We start from the raw sequence: 15,183 nt of genomic DNA, 5'->3' as shown, positions 1-15,183 counted from the left end.
TTTTTATGTCTGATGTCATCTTGACAATTTAGGTAATATTTGGTTCTGCAACTTCAAAAGTATATTTAACTCAAGATTGAAATGCAAACCACACATCACAAAACAACAACTTTTAACAGTTTTCTCGTGGTTCATAGATATATACGTATTCAATTATATTATTCAAGTATAATCCACAGCCAAAGACCCCCCATTTACTGCTGTAAATAAAGTGCATATTCATCATTCTAGCATAATGCATTTAATTCTTTCAAATCCATTTTTGTCTTGTACACACACACACACACATTGATATGCCCAATGGTTCATTTTGCAGTTTCCTTTTGCCGATCTGTCCAGTATTTAGCGTAGGCCTCCTGGAACATGTTTTTGCAGCTTATCTTGGCCTTCAGGCGAGAGCAGATGAGGAAGGAGCCACCCATCTTGCGGTGCAGTGAGTAGGTTTCCTCCGGTGGAGGAGTCAGACGCTCCTTCAGCATCACAGGAATCAGACTGTGGATCCGCTCTGTTGTGCTCTGGGAACCAAAGTCAAATGGCTCGTCTGAAGCAAACGCTTCCCCAAGGATCATCACCGCATCCACATGGGCATCCTCCATCGCCTGAAATTTTGAAACGAGTGAAATAAAATTACACTCAAGGTTGTGCGCCATTAAGAACTGAATTGAGAATTTAATTTTTAAATTTGAATTGAGGTCTAGAAGGAAAAATGATGCAAAACTGTGATTCAAATTTGATTTTTATAGAAGTAGAATTAAGATTTAGTAATTTAGTTTAACACATTTCATAATGACAAATATAAACTTAATGGTTTTGCTGATGCAAGACAAGAACCCCATAAACGATCTAGACAGGTGGTGCTGGGGAGGAGGGGGGCTACAGACAGTGTGCAAAACCGAGCTCCATCTAGTCGGACTGGAAAAATAAAGCAAGCATGTGGGGTCAGTTCCATTCACACTTATGAATGTTCAATGTTGACTATGTAAATGGAGCTTCTCAAACAAGTTAAAAATGTTTGTGGCAGTGGCCTAACAGGATATGATGCGTCCAAAGACTCATGACAAAACCATTATAGAGTGTTTGGGCAGGTGAAACATGTTATTTTTAGGTCTGTGGACTCTTTGGTGTGAATTACTGTACCTTTGACTCGTATCCGGTCAGAAATTTCATATCAATTGACCGTCTTAAAACTCCCTCTCTATTCCTGTCTGCAGCAGCCTTGATAATCTGATAAATAAAAAATTCAATTTTAAAAATTGTCACAAATATAAATATGAAAATCTCATAAATATGCAATGTAAAGTTTACAGTGTTACCTCAATATAGACATCAGTGAAGCTCGCATCAAAACCTCTAGTGGCTCCAAAGTCTAACAGAGCAACCTGAATATGATTCCCAGACAATATTTAATGTAATCAAAACAATGCAGATTAAAAGATTACAAATATACAATGAAAACAAAGAAATACCTTGTGTGTTTGTGGGTCAAAAAAGAAATTTGACCAGTTTGGATCTGTCTGCATGTATCGAAACTCAAAGAGTTCACGCAAACACAGAATCAGAATTTGCTCACAGATCTGACAAAGAGCAGATATGAACATTATGAATGTTCAGGACTACAAAAAGACCTTTTTAATGAAGACTACATCAGTCTGAAGGCATGTGTGGCCGGATTCACCTCGTTCTTGAGTTCCTGTGGCAGGTCATCAGCCTTATCCAAAGGGAAACCGGACACCAGCTCCGTGGTGAGGACATGTTGGCTGCTCAGTTCATCCACCACATTTGGCACATAGAAATAAGGATGGCCCTTCAGTAACTCCCTGTAATGATATTAACACAGACAGAATGTTACAGAAAAATTAGAAATTAGAAATATTGTACTGTACATACACAATATATTACAGAATGTTCCAGAAACACTAAGTCTAACATGATGAATTTGCATATTTTTACACTAATCTTAGAAATTGGTATTATTTATATTCCAAAAGGTGCAAGTCAGTTTGATTTGTGATATCTAGCTCTATAACGAAATGCACTTCATAATACCTATCTGTTAATCGTGTTGTTTTTATAAATAACTAAAACTAAAAATATTAAAAACAGTTTTTGTTAATTGGGGGAAAAAGCTAAAATAAAATAAAACAATAAAAAAACTTAAATGAATGTTAGAAATGTTGCCTTGGCAAATAACAAAAAAGTGTAAGTTAAAATACTAAAATTACTAAAACTAATAAAAAATAAAAATTAAAGCTAAATAGAAAAAAAAAAAAAAAATCAAAATCACAAAAGCACAAACTTAACTAAAATTAAACTGAAAAGCTAATTAAAATATATTAATAAATACTATAATAGCATATAAATAATACTTCAAACAACACTGGCCTGCAGACTAACCTTTGAGTATAAAGTCTCATTTGAGTCTCATTTAAATTAAGTACGCTGAGATTATGGGCCCTACACTTTGGATGTAGTTATTGAAATACTCACTGGAATTTCTTGGCACATTTGGCTTCCCGTACATAATCACACTCCAAAGCCAATTCCCTGCTCATGACCTCTATGAGATGCTCAGGAAACAAACCTTCATGCGAACAGAATGACAGATACAGTTACAATAGAAGTGAAATCAAAAGCATTCTGACACAACATAATTCATACCTTCAGGTAAAGCATTGCTGATACTGAGGACTGTCATTAGGTTGTTGACGTCGCTGTTTATACTTTTGGCCACTCCTGGATACTGGCAGCACATAATAATGTTCAATTATTTAATGCCTAGGTCTAGCCGCACAAAGCGCATACGTGAAACAAAAACAAAACCAGCTTTCATACCTGGATTTTCATGGCCACCTCTCTGCCGTCCTTCATTCTGGCCAAGTGAACCTGACCAATAGAGGCAGCTGCAAACGGACGCTCCTCAAAGTACTCTAGTTTATCCTGCCAGTTTGGGCCCAGATCACCGACCACCGTTTTCTGTCCGAATGATAAACACACCATAAAACTAAATCTTATTTTATTTTTAAACTTGGATGCTGTTTGACCTGCGAAGTGTTATCTCAGGCTACGTCTACACTAATCCAAATGCACTTGAAATGCATTTTTTTCCACTACGTTTTGGTGTTTATGTTCTGCAAAAACTGAGCTTTTTGAAGGCACTCTCCCAAGTGGATAAATTTGAACATCTTCATGTTGTAGTGTAGACTGTGAAAACTTATGATGCATCTTTAAAAAAGATGATGCATGTTTAGTCATGTGACACATAATGTATCAATAAATATGTGTTTATACCAGTGTTGCTAAAGATATGTTAGTCTACTTCGTAAAATTTTCATATTACATTACTGCAAAGATGACATTTACTCGCAATTGCTGTACCGCGGTTAAAACATTGAGGGCACTATCATACACCCAGTGCAATGCGAAGCCAGGCGCGACGCAAGTGTTTCCAGCATGTTGTTTAAATAGCAAATGCACGCGTGCCCATCTGTTCGCCCATGGACGTCTGAAAACGAGGGGTGTCCAAGCGTATTGTTGGTGTGTTGCTATTTTGAGGCCACTGAAAACGACTGCGCCATTGACCAACAAAAACCTGGTCTAAAGTCAATGGCGCAGTATTTTTTTTTTTTTATTTAAAGGGTGAATCTGCGCCTATAGGTGGGTGCACAATGCACATACACTCTGCATGTTAAACACACACGGACGCTGGACGTGCAGCAGCACACAAACATGCCAAATATTAAAAATAAAAGGATTACAATGTAAAAGATTATTATTGTGTACATAAAGATAAAAATACCTACATATCATAATGTATCAGAATTTCCCATTTACAGTAATGACGAATGAAATTGGCTAATTATTTGACCAATCGTGGCAGTACGCACATGTATTTAAATAGGGCCCAAAGATTGCATTCTAGACCATACTTGGAATGGCCACTAAGTGCGACCTGGTGAGATATTTTGCTAATAAAATGATTGTGCCAGAAGAACTACGTGAGAACTTTATTATGTCTGGTCTCTCTGTATCATATAACAGTGAGCTATTATTACTTTTTACACAGTATGATGATTTCAGCATTTTTCAGCATTTCAATGTGGACGAGAAACTTTTGGAAAACACTTGAAAAGCTAGTGAGGACGGAGAGCATTTTGGAACAAAAACGCTGTTTTCAAATGTATCTGGATTAATGTAGACGTAGTCTCAAAGTCATTATCTCAATAAAGTCAAAATTGATTATCTTTCATAATATCTTACTAATTTTAGCTCAAAAGCATTAAAAAAAAACAAATTACTGACATAAAATGACTTGTAAACATTTTTTAATGTCAACTTTAAGCAGTGTTGGGGAAAGTTACACCGTGTCTACACCAGACACGACTTTTTTCGCGTCGCGTTGCATCCAGTGTAGAAAATAACACTGATTATAATGGGTTCTATTATCTTTTGACGCGTAGCGTCGCTCGCGTCCGGTGTAGACACTTTTTTTTTTTTTTTGCTTATTAGTATAGTTGAACTGGATCATTGAAGGTCAGCAGCAAATGCATTGGTAAATAAAATGAGATTAACTACATAAAGTATATTTGTGCTATTTAATATATTTCATTATTACAGGTTTGCGTAATAGTTTGCATTTGACTGTTTTTATTCATTTTGAGGAATACTGAATCTGTTTTTGTGCAAGTGAAATGAGTAAATTTATGTTCACATTTAGTCTCGAACTACAATATCCATCATGTTTACACACAACGCCTCTGCACTTACTCCTGAATTCTCTTAACATGGGGACAAGAGAGCTGTCAGTCAATAAATGGGAAAACAAAGTAACTTGCATTATATATTTGAAAAAGTAACTCAGATATTTTGTTGTAAATTTAAAAGTAATGTGTTACTTTACTCATTACAACATTACATTACTCATTACAAATTTAATCTGATTACGTAACTCACATTACTTGTAATGCGCTACCCCAACACTGACTTTTAGATTGTAAAAGCTGTTTTGTTTGTGTTTTCAACTCTCACATTTGAGGCTATACCATCATTTGCTTGGTGGGCATGAAGTCAGCGCTCTGTCGAACACGGTCAAAGATCTTTGCAAGCTGAGGGTTGATGAAAGCATCATCTATAGACAAGAAAAGATGAGCAGAACCAAAGATCATTGTGTAGCAATGTCATGCAAACACACTTTAAGCAAGCTCTGAATATGTACATTTGCAACATGAATAGCATGAAGCACTAAAAAAAGCTTTGCATGGTTATTGTGGCCAGCTGGTTTTCTTATTTTGGGTCGTGACATATTCAAGCTAGCTGAGTCCTTCACCTCAATGACATGGCACATAATATATTATTGCCCTTTTTAAAAGACAACAACAGATTAAAAGAGACTTAATATGATCTTATCAGCTTTCCGTCTTCATCTACTTTCCTTTTAACAAGTGGAAAGGTACAGAATGCAGTCGGCAACATAAACAGCCCTACACTGTGTCGAGGGGAAGGGGTGTAATGATATTTCAGAATGACATTTGTGTCAAATTCTTAACAGGAATAAACCCTGCCATGTGTGGCAGTATAGAAAACAGGTCAATGTCAAGGGTAGTGGCCGAATCAGAGAAGAAAACAAGTGGTAAAAAACCGTTTGACACAATACAGTGTGAACGTTAGCACTGAGAGCACTGTGTAAAATGTGTCACTAATTGCCTTACAAGATAACATCACCTTCTTTACTTATATTTTAAGGCTATTTCAACAGCAAATTCAAAGTCTTATGGTATTCCATCCTATTTTTAAATATTTGCGATAAAATTAGTAATGCCAAATTAAATTTACATGAATGGTGCCATTATGATGCTAAACTGTTTTGTGCGGTTGCCAGGATGTTGCTAGGGTGTTGTTAGGGGGATATTTACTGATCAAAAGACAAATGACCAAATCAATTCAGACCAGATCACTGATCAGCAATCACCTCTAATAAAAACCTCCAATAATAAAAAGATATAATTTATTCCTTAAATTAAATTTTTCATATAACAGTTTATTATAACAGATTATTTACAGATCTCATTTTTAGATCTCATTTTATGTCCATAAATGTATTAGTCATTTAATTTTATATATATATATATATATATAATAAACTTAAAATTGCTTCTTATTTTCTTTTCATTAAACGGTGGATTATTTTTTGTCTCTGTCTTTAAATAAATTCAATTATAATTAACATTTTCTTAAGCATAAAAAAACTGTCTCAGCTGTAAATTATATACAGGGAGCCCTTTCTTGCACATTGCTATAATATTAAAGGTTACAATTAGAGATGCACCGATATATCGGCCAGCAATCAGTATCGGCCAATAAAAGCAAATTTTCACACTATTGGCTATCGGCCGATAGTTTTAAAAACAGCCAATAGTCAGAGCCGATATATCCTGTCAATCAAAAGAGGGCAGGAAAGTGCACTGAATTTGTGCTATGTGTAAAGAAAATGCTAAGAAACCAGTTTGAATATTTATAGAAATTATATGAATTAATAACATTCAGAAAGTTAAGAAATATTAATTTAATCTTCAGAATTTAGTTAATATGTGTTAATATTAATTTGAGTAATATGTTTATGTTTATAACTGATACCAGTTACTCTGAAACAAGCTGATGAAATGGAGAGAATAAAGCTTTTATTTGCATTTCTTTCAAAATACAATAATTAAAAATATAAATGATTAATTATTAATTATAATGAAACTATCATTCATTTAAAGGAAGGTATAAAAGGCAGAAACCCCAAACTATCGGTATTGGCAGATATCTCTCTGAATAATCAGTTATCGTATCGGTGGAGAAATTTAGTATCGGTGCATCTCTAGTTACAATTAATAACAGAGCCCAAACTATTATATTCAGTTGCTATTTATTTTTAGATATAATAATCAACAAAAAAAGCAATTGCACATGAGGAAGGTTTTGCATTAACTTCTAAATCTAATTATAAAACTATTTTTTAGATTTTTTTTTCCTACTCCAATTCATTTTTGAAATATAATCATTTTCACAGTTACTGTTATAACTTGTTTTCATGACAAATTTATTTAAACATATATTAAACAATTAAGACATTACTAACAGGTAAAGTAAATATAATGAATATATAAGCTAATATAGTGCATATATTTAGTGAAATGCTCCCCTCTAGAGTTCAGTGGTCACTGGTTGAGAGATTAAAGGGGTTAGTTCACCCAAAAATGAAAATAATGTCATTAATTACTCATCCTCATGTAGTTCTACACCCGTAAGACCTTCGTTCATCTTCGGAACACAAATTAAGATATTTTTGATGAAATCTGATGGCTCTGCGAGGCCTGCATAGACAGCAATGGTACTTCCCCTCTCAAGATCCATAAAGGTACTAAAAACATATTTAAATCAGTTCATGTGAGCTCAGTGGTTCTACCTTAATATTATAAAGCGACAAGAATATTTTTTGTGCGCCAAAAAAAGCAAAATAACGACTTTTTAACAATATCTAGTGATGGCCGTTTTCTAAACACTGCTTCGGAGCGTTATGAATCTTTTGAGTCGAATCAGTGATTCAGATCGCGTATCAAACCGCCAAACTGCTGAAATCACATGACTTTGGCGCTCCGAACCACTGATTTGATTTGTAAAGCTCCGAAGCTTCATGAAGCTGTGTTTTGAAATCGGCCATCACTAGATATTGTTAAAAAGCTGTCATTTTGGGGTTTTTTTGGCGCACAAAAATATTCTTGTCGCTTTATAATATTAAGGTAGAACCAATGTACTCACATGAACTGATTTAAATATGTTTTTAGTACCTTTATGGATCTTGAGAGAGGAAGTACCATTGCTGTCTATGCAGGCCTCGCTGAGCCATCGGATGTAATCAAAAATATCTTAATTTGTGTTCGGAAGATGAGCGAAGGTCTTAGGGGTGGAGAATGACATGAGGGTGAGTAATAAATGACATTATTTTCCTTTTTGGGTGAACTAACCCTTTAAATGTAAACATTTTCTATGCATAGATTGTCTGTTCTTCTTCTTATGCGCTTTTTCCTGTTGTGGCGGTTAGCAAACAGTGTTACATTACCCCGCGCGCTCCCTTCTGGATTGGAGTGTGGATCGCTGTGACTGTATATATATATATATATATATTTTGAAAGGTTAGACATTTCATTAAATATCTGAGGTACTTCAAATAAATAATTTAGTTCATAAACGTTCAGCTGAATTTAAAAATGACTGCACTAATATTCATTATCGCTACAGACAGAATTGTTTGGAAGAATCTCTCACCCTGGATGCTGAGCATCTGTCCCAGTTTAAGTGCGGCTCCTCTCACTTTGCAGAGAGTCCGAACAATCCTTTCAGCATTGGCCTCTGATATGAAGGGATTTGAGTCCAGAATTGCTTTTTTCTGTCCTGCCAAAGAGGAGAGAGGAATAAAATAACCCAACTTGTAAATTACAACCAATCAATTGAACCATAATGTCCAACCACATCTTCCCACCTGATTTATCTCCAGGTGCAAGACTCTTCTTTGCCACTTCAGCAATGGCTCCAAGGCCCAGTCCAAAAGCTAAACCTATGGGATTCATTAAATATTTAGCATTTCCTTGTTTACCAAAGCCTTTTTTTAGCTAATTAAACAAGCAATCACACTATAATGTGTGTGTTATCTCACCTCCAAAGTTTACCAACCTTCCCAGCCTTGTGACTGGCACTTTTCTCTCTCTGGCACTTTCACTTAGCTGAGAAAACAATAGTAGATAACATAATCGCAGAAGGGGTTTTTATAGTTACTGCTTTAAGATAGAAATCTAATTGTAATGCTGCATAAATGTTAAAGTATTCAAAGTAAATCAAACTGTAACATTTAAACTTCAACACTTTCAATCAGTGCTGTGTAACCAACAAGAATTTACAGTTTAGAGTGCTGTACCATTTGCTTATGTTTTCTGGAATCAGGTGTTTTGGCATCTTTGGTCGTGTCAACACCTTCTCTTTTCAGTCCACTGTAAAATCTATGATCTTGGTGGAATAAACAGATCTGTCCACAGACGTGCTGTCGAGCTGGACAAATAGCCTCTCCAAATAGCCTGTGTCCAGATCTCCCCAAATACCTGTCACGACCCCTGGCACATTCAACAACACCCACCACGCCACTAAACCTGGAGGCATTTTGGTGGCCGCAACTGCCACACTCCTGAAACCAAGCATGCAGGACAAACAAAGTAAAATTCTGGTCTGGATGTATGACGCTTTGGAAATGTTTACTTTAAATCATGGCAGATAAATAAAGACTACTCAGACAGCAGTTTGTCAATCTTACCTGTTCTTTCAGGTGAGGTGTGTTAAAAAGGACTCGTTTTTGACCTCCAAGTGTAACTTTTCTGAACCTGTTGATTCCCCTCATCAATAACATATCAGCTGCCATTTTAACCTTTCAGAGCTGCAGAAGAGAGAATTATTTTATTTAACTAAAACTAACACTTTATTTAGCAAACTAAAACTAACTAAAACTTTATTTAACTAAAAGTTAAACCATAAAAGAGCTTATGTAAAAAAATTATTTTACTTAAATATAATCTAAAACCTTAAACTTTAATTTAATTCAGTTTAATTATATTGATGTACTAAAATAACAAAAGTATATAAAATAATAAAAACTATATAGACACACTTAAAAACAATAAAAATACATACAAATGTTTATATATATATATATATATATATATATATATATATATAAAATATAGCATCTCAATTATACTAAAATAACGCTGCTATACTAATATAGCTTTTATTCATATTTAAAAAAAAAAAAATATATATATATATATATATATTTATTATATACACATATAGCCTACACACACACACACACACACATTATATATATATATAACTACACTTTACAGCGGTTCAGAATAAATTCAGAAATTTAGAAATGAATTCAAACTCCATTTAACAATTAAGTGACAGCAGTGAACTACAGATCAAACAAAGCTTTCTGGTGCAGGTTCAGACATTGTTGTTTTCAAAGCAAAAATATAAACTACTTACTATTATCCTTAGTGCCATTCACTGAAGTCTTCATTTATGATAGGCTACATCAACTCCATTAAGTTTCCGTGAGCTGTCCAAACATACGATGACATGCAAATGAAACAATGTGAAAACAGTGAGCTGAGGAACTGAGACAGCAGCAAAAGTTACCAGCAGCAAAAAATGGATTCACTAAGCGCTTCTTCCTCCAGGCGGCGCGCGGCTCTATGGACAGGGTTGCCAGGTCTGCGTAACAAAACTAGCCCACTGGCCAATAAAAAAATACCCCAAAAGTAGCACAATGACCATATCCCAAATATCAAAACTCATGTGCCATTCACATACCTAAAAAAAAAATACATATTTTACAGTCACTGTTATGCAAAATAAAAACCTAACATCTAGTTAAGTGTTATCATTGGTAGAATATAAAATATCAGTCAAATATAATTTATGCTATATGTTAAAAGTAGGCATGAAATCAAAACTGACCCTATTTACTTTGTTAGATCATAATTACTAGCCTTGCGGTTAACAATTAATCCGTTCAAGTTAATACACAGAAAAAAAATAGTTTGTCGTGGTAATCTTTAATCAAAATCTGAAAAGTTACTTCCGGTCTGGAATGGCGTTCCTTCTCTGATGACGTCAGTTTGACAGCTTGGGTTGAAAACGCTTAAACCACTCCCCTCCAACCCTTAGTCTGCTATGAGGGAGAGATGGAGAGGAGGAGCGCTAAAGTAAAACCCTGCCCTCTATTCAATATTCCGTTTCACTTGGAAATACGTCAAAACAGTGGAGAAAAGTCGTTTGCAACTTCTGGTTCACGGGGACTTTAACCCACGGGGTTTAAAAGTAACTCAATTATGCGGGAATACCTCAGACTTGGCAACCCTGCCTACAGACGGCCTTTTTTTTTTTTTTTTTTTAGATTGGAGACACAAATATGAAGTAATTTCTGCCATCTACTGGTAAAAGCAAGTTCTGCATTTTCATTTTTATAGCATCAAAGTTCATTTCATTACACTACACTCACTTTTTCTGCCTGGACTTCCATTTCTATAGTTTACCCTAATGATGAAAAATGTTATGTCTCTGACTATCCTATGAATATGCCGGACGTGCTTGTATCTTTACATGCTTGCATTAGCTTGGTGTAAACTTATTGCTCATTGACTTCACAGACAGGTTTGAGACCCACTGTATATTTTTATGTTTTTATTACAGCTTTTAATCAATGATACAATATTTGTTTGACATCACAACAAAGAAAAAAAACATTCTCAAAAGACTTTTCTTCTGCTTTGGTAGCTGTGGTCATTTGCAGTCATTCCATTAAATGGGAACAACAGGCTACATCCTGAGTCAAAAAACCCAACTGATTAATCACTGCAATACTCTTTACACTTTTCAGTCAAATAAATGAAAATAAGCAATGTCCTCTGAAAAAAAATACATATTTTTTTCATGATCACATTTTCTACACAACAAAACACATTTGTTTGTTTAAAGGACAGTTTTATGCAGCTTTGCAGAGGTGCAGTATTAATGTCAAGCTTTGATAAATGTTTTTAATTTGGGGAAAAGTTGCAGGGCATTCTGGGTAGTGACCTCTATGACCTTCTCCAAGGGAATTCCTTTGATTTTGGCGATATATTCGGCACTAATGCTGATGTTCCTTGGTACATTCCTCACCTAGAGTAAAAACACAGATGCAAATAAAATGCCAGAATGTCAAATTATGTTTATGACAGAAAAAATATAAACTGTCATACCTGCTTTTCAGGTCCCAATGCAGGAGCGTCTGTCTCTAAACACATGCTCTCCAGAGGAACCTGCTTCACCAGCTTCTGCTTCTTATGAAAGGTGGATATCATGTGATGTGTGACTAATATTGTAAATTATACTTCTACATTACAAGTTGCCTGTTTGGACAAGATCTCTAGATCTTAAGATAATCTTCATAATTGTATCATTGTATCTTCATAAAAAGACTTCAGCTTAAGTGCTCAAATATATATATTTGTACAAAACTAAAAATGTAACGTAATGTTGAAGTTGGTTGAGAGAATGGTTAAAGTATAAGATTTGTTTGACAATTCGTGTCACTATTCACAGATTTACATTTCTGTTAATTTTGATGAATTATACTCAAGCTTTTGATTTGGAGTGTATGTCTATTAGCAGAGCACATACTGTAAAGAGAGCTCAAAACCTTTTACAGTAGGTTATATTTACCTGATCACTCCTTACAATGGATGGAGGTATTGAGAAAAAATAACCAGCTTTTACACCCTCCATTGCAACCGAAGGTTTTCCGTCAAATGCATGAAGCAGTGCATTTTCTACACCTTATTGAAAACAAACAAGATTGAAATCATGAAAAGCAACCAATTTATAAATAAACACTGTTTGTCAATGCATGTTTTGGTATGCATACCCAGCTCCTTCAAAAGATGGATGGTTGGTCTTCCAGCAGATCTTGAGTGAACATTCCTAACAGACAAAATGTATTGCTATATGAAAGATCATAACATAATTTTTTATGTGCACAAATACAGTGTTGGGGAGTAACTAGTTACATGTAACAGAGTTACATAATTACAAAATAAATGTAACTGTAATCTGTTAAAGTTACTGAGAAAAAAATGTGTAATTAAATTAGTTAGGGGGTTACATCTGAATATTTTCTGTAAAAAGCTAGGATATGTTGAATAACATTAATTTGTTTAATTGATTTCTTTCCCAAATTGCATTGACTGCTCTAAAATACGAGACGCCAATGTTTAAGGAGTTTAGGATGCAGAATAGGACATATGCTTATTTAATAAAGGTTTTATTTCCTATTTGGGTTTATGTATATGCTTTATTTTGTTGAGTACACCCCCTCTGAAAAAAATACAAAAGATGTATTTTCTTTATGATCACTAATACAATTCAAATGTTAGGGCAAAACTAAAATATATTAAACATATAGATAATAAAAACTGAGAAATATATGTCATTAATAGCCATAAAATAAGTAAATTAGCCAATTTTGTTTAAATTAAGGATTGCAGAAATGAGTACACCCTAGATTTAATTCAACAAATGTATAATATTCTAGCACTTAGTATGCCCTCCATAATTTTAAATATACTGCTCTGACCCTTCTTGGCACGGAGTGTACAAGTTCATGACAAACTGTCACATCTGTCCTGTTTAACTCCTGGATGATGAGCTCCTTAAATGCCCTGATCTTTAATGGAGAGTGTTGCTCAACTCGTCTCTATACAGAATCCCCCACAGGCGCTCAAGAGTGTTAAGATTGAGTGCAATACATGTTCACAGAAGGTTTTTCACCTTCGGGAGAATGCATATCCTCATTGTCATGTTGAAAAAATGCACAATGCAGGGAATGAGGAAAGGGTAACATCTTCTGTTTCAAGTTTGTGTATTAAATGACACAGTGGTGTGGGAATCCATGACAGCATTGATAAAGCACAACTCCCTCACACCTTCAGCACTCATACATCCCAGAGCTTTACTACCTCTGAACTTTACTGTGAGAACCAGGCACTTCTCACTGTACTCCTCCTCTAGCAACACCATAACATTTTGGATGCTGTTAGATCCAAAATGATTGATTTGGTCTCATGAGACCAGAGTATTGATTCCCAGAATCTATATTTTGTAAATATGGGCTTCGGAAATGGCTGCATCTTACTCTGTGAGATAAACAGTCACTCTTTTCATAGCTTTTGCTGGCTCTGAGACACTTGCTTAGTATTTCTCCTGCTCTTTGTCTAGCTAGTTATTACACTACTCATTACATTTTAAATAGAGTAACTTGTAATCTGTAACCCATTACGTTTCCAAAGTAACCTTCCCAACACTGCACAAATATACAAAGCCAGAAGACTGACACTTACAGAGGCAGATTCAACTGTTTCGCGATTTCGGCCTGTCGAATGAGTACCTGTCTCTGACCGTCTTTCCCAGAGTCACTGTTAACTACACGTGGTGTGAAATCCAGGCCAACCTACATATGATGATACACATTCATAAAAACATCATAACACTAAATAATTCATTTAGGTACTGATGAAAGAGGAAGACTTTTTTGCCTGCATTAACAAAAGTTTAAACAAGAATGTTAGACTGCATTAACAGTGCATTCATACATTAGTGAAACAATGGTTCTTTTCTATTTATTAGACAATTAAGGGACTAAAATCCTACAGAACTATATTCTCTACCAATAATAACTTGTTAGACATACAGTATATGTCTAACCTCACCAATAGCTACAATGTGATCTTTGTATTTGTCAATCAGCGGTAATGCAGCATCTAAATCCTGAGGGGCAGAAAAGAAGGAAACTGTGTCAGCTGGAAGACAGTAAATAAAATAAATGTATCTTTATATGAACATATTTTAAACCTCAGGTAAGGCTCCTCTGGGTTGTGCTGGATCTTGGACAGGATGAACTCCAAGACATGGCATAATGAATCCAGGGAACCTATAGGATATTAATACCATTTAATATTGAGTTTGCTGAAAATATATAAGATAATATATAAGATATACCTTTGTGAGAGCTGTATAATTTTCTCAAATTCACCAGCATGCTCTGCTACAGCCAGAAGGGCAACAAGCCCAGCCTAAAAATGAAACAACAAACATTACTGAACTCTTAATATGGATATCAGATTGAAAGAGAATATAGACAGAAAGAGGTACCTTTTTAGACTCTCCAATGACATCATCAATGTCCTAAAATAAACACAACACACACTAATTAAGAAACTTCTGAGTATTATAGTATTATGAACCTTGCAGCTATATTGCTTTCTTACATTGTCAAATTCCTCGGCAGAAATATGACAGTGACAGTCGATATAACCTTGCATAGATGTATATTTTTCAGATCGTTCAAAACGACAGTCCACATGGATCAGCAGACGTAAACTACAGAACCGGATGTGACGGTCATTTTTACCTCATTACGAATCCCACTACGGCGAAGGTTTATGTTATGAATATTAATTAGGTCCTCCAGTGTTTTTCGGTGATCTCAGAGCTTCCTGCCGTTCAGCCAATCATCGGCGAACGTCGTGTTACGTAATTAATATTCATAAATCG

General features: G+C 35.0%; 2 protein-coding genes across 5 annotated transcripts; both read right to left on the bottom strand.

Moving 5' to 3' along the window:
- Nucleotides 1-225: 225 nt before the first annotated feature.
- On the bottom strand, nucleotides 226-10,309 carry coq8ab (coenzyme Q8A, genome duplicate b). 2 transcript variants are annotated; one of them, XM_051867401.1, is made up of 15 exons: nucleotides 10,078-10,309; nucleotides 9,344-9,463; nucleotides 8,954-9,217; nucleotides 8,696-8,762; nucleotides 8,522-8,596; nucleotides 8,308-8,433; nucleotides 5,040-5,125; nucleotides 2,833-2,973; nucleotides 2,659-2,740; nucleotides 2,488-2,581; nucleotides 1,676-1,817; nucleotides 1,467-1,574; nucleotides 1,314-1,379; nucleotides 1,138-1,224; nucleotides 226-599 (listed from the first exon to the last, which is right to left on the bottom strand). In XM_051867401.1, exons 2-15 carry the CDS (start codon nucleotides 9,446-9,448, stop codon nucleotides 306-308), a joined length of 1,737 nt encoding a protein of 578 aa, XP_051723361.1. In that variant the 5' UTR covers nucleotides 9,449-9,463; nucleotides 10,078-10,309; the 3' UTR covers nucleotides 226-305. The 2 variants fall into 2 exon arrangements, with proteins under 2 accessions (XP_051723361.1, XP_051723362.1); XM_051867402.1 differs by lacking the exons at nucleotides 8,954-9,217; nucleotides 9,344-9,463; nucleotides 10,078-10,309 and having other exon boundaries at nucleotides 8,308-8,428.
- A 953-nt stretch (nucleotides 10,310-11,262) lies between these two features.
- Nucleotides 11,263-15,082, bottom strand: LOC127498258 (putative deoxyribonuclease TATDN3). Of its 3 annotated transcripts, none has more exons than XM_051867406.1 (10): nucleotides 14,898-15,082; nucleotides 14,782-14,814; nucleotides 14,629-14,702; nucleotides 14,482-14,560; nucleotides 14,335-14,397; nucleotides 13,971-14,080; nucleotides 12,500-12,555; nucleotides 12,298-12,410; nucleotides 11,835-11,915; nucleotides 11,263-11,754 (listed from the first exon to the last, which is right to left on the bottom strand). In XM_051867406.1, the coding sequence occupies exons 1-10, from the start codon at nucleotides 14,949-14,951 to the stop codon at nucleotides 11,611-11,613; spliced, it is 807 nt and encodes a 268-aa protein (XP_051723366.1). In that variant the 5' UTR covers nucleotides 14,952-15,082; the 3' UTR covers nucleotides 11,263-11,610. The 3 variants fall into 3 exon arrangements, with proteins under 3 accessions (XP_051723366.1, XP_051723367.1, XP_051723368.1); XM_051867407.1 differs by having other exon boundaries at nucleotides 11,835-11,912; XM_051867408.1 differs by having other exon boundaries at nucleotides 11,835-11,909.
- Nucleotides 15,083-15,183: the final 101 nt, after the last annotated feature.

The sequence above is a fragment of the Ctenopharyngodon idella genome, chromosome 17 (genome assembly GCF_019924925.1).
Source record: "Ctenopharyngodon idella isolate HZGC_01 chromosome 17, HZGC01, whole genome shotgun sequence".
Classification (NCBI taxonomy): Eukaryota; Metazoa; Chordata; class Actinopteri; order Cypriniformes; family Xenocyprididae; genus Ctenopharyngodon; species Ctenopharyngodon idella.
This window is presented reverse-complemented; position numbering and strand designations above follow the sequence as displayed.

Coding starts and splice junctions, on each gene's coding strand:
- coq8ab (XM_051867401.1), bottom strand. CDS start 9,448: ATGGCAGCTGATATGTTATTGATGAGGGGAATCAACAGGTTCAGAAAA. Junction 9,218..9,343: donor CACCTCACCTGAAAGAACAG/GTAAGATTGACA, acceptor GCTTGGTTTCAG/GAGTGTGGCAGTTGCGGCCA. Junction 2,974..5,039: donor TGCCCACCAAGCAAATGATG/GTATAGCCTCAA, acceptor TCATTCGGACAG/AAAACGGTGGTCGGTGATCT.
- LOC127498258 (XM_051867406.1), bottom strand. CDS start 14,951: ATGCAAGGTTATATCGACTGTCACTGTCATATTTCTGCCGAGGAATTT. Junction 14,398..14,481: donor CCAGAGGAGCCTTACCTGAG/GTTTAAAATATG, acceptor TCTGCCCCTCAG/GATTTAGATGCTGCATTACC. Junction 12,411..12,499: donor CCATCTTTTGAAGGAGCTGG/GTATGCATACCA, acceptor GTTTTCAATAAG/GTGTAGAAAATGCACTGCTT.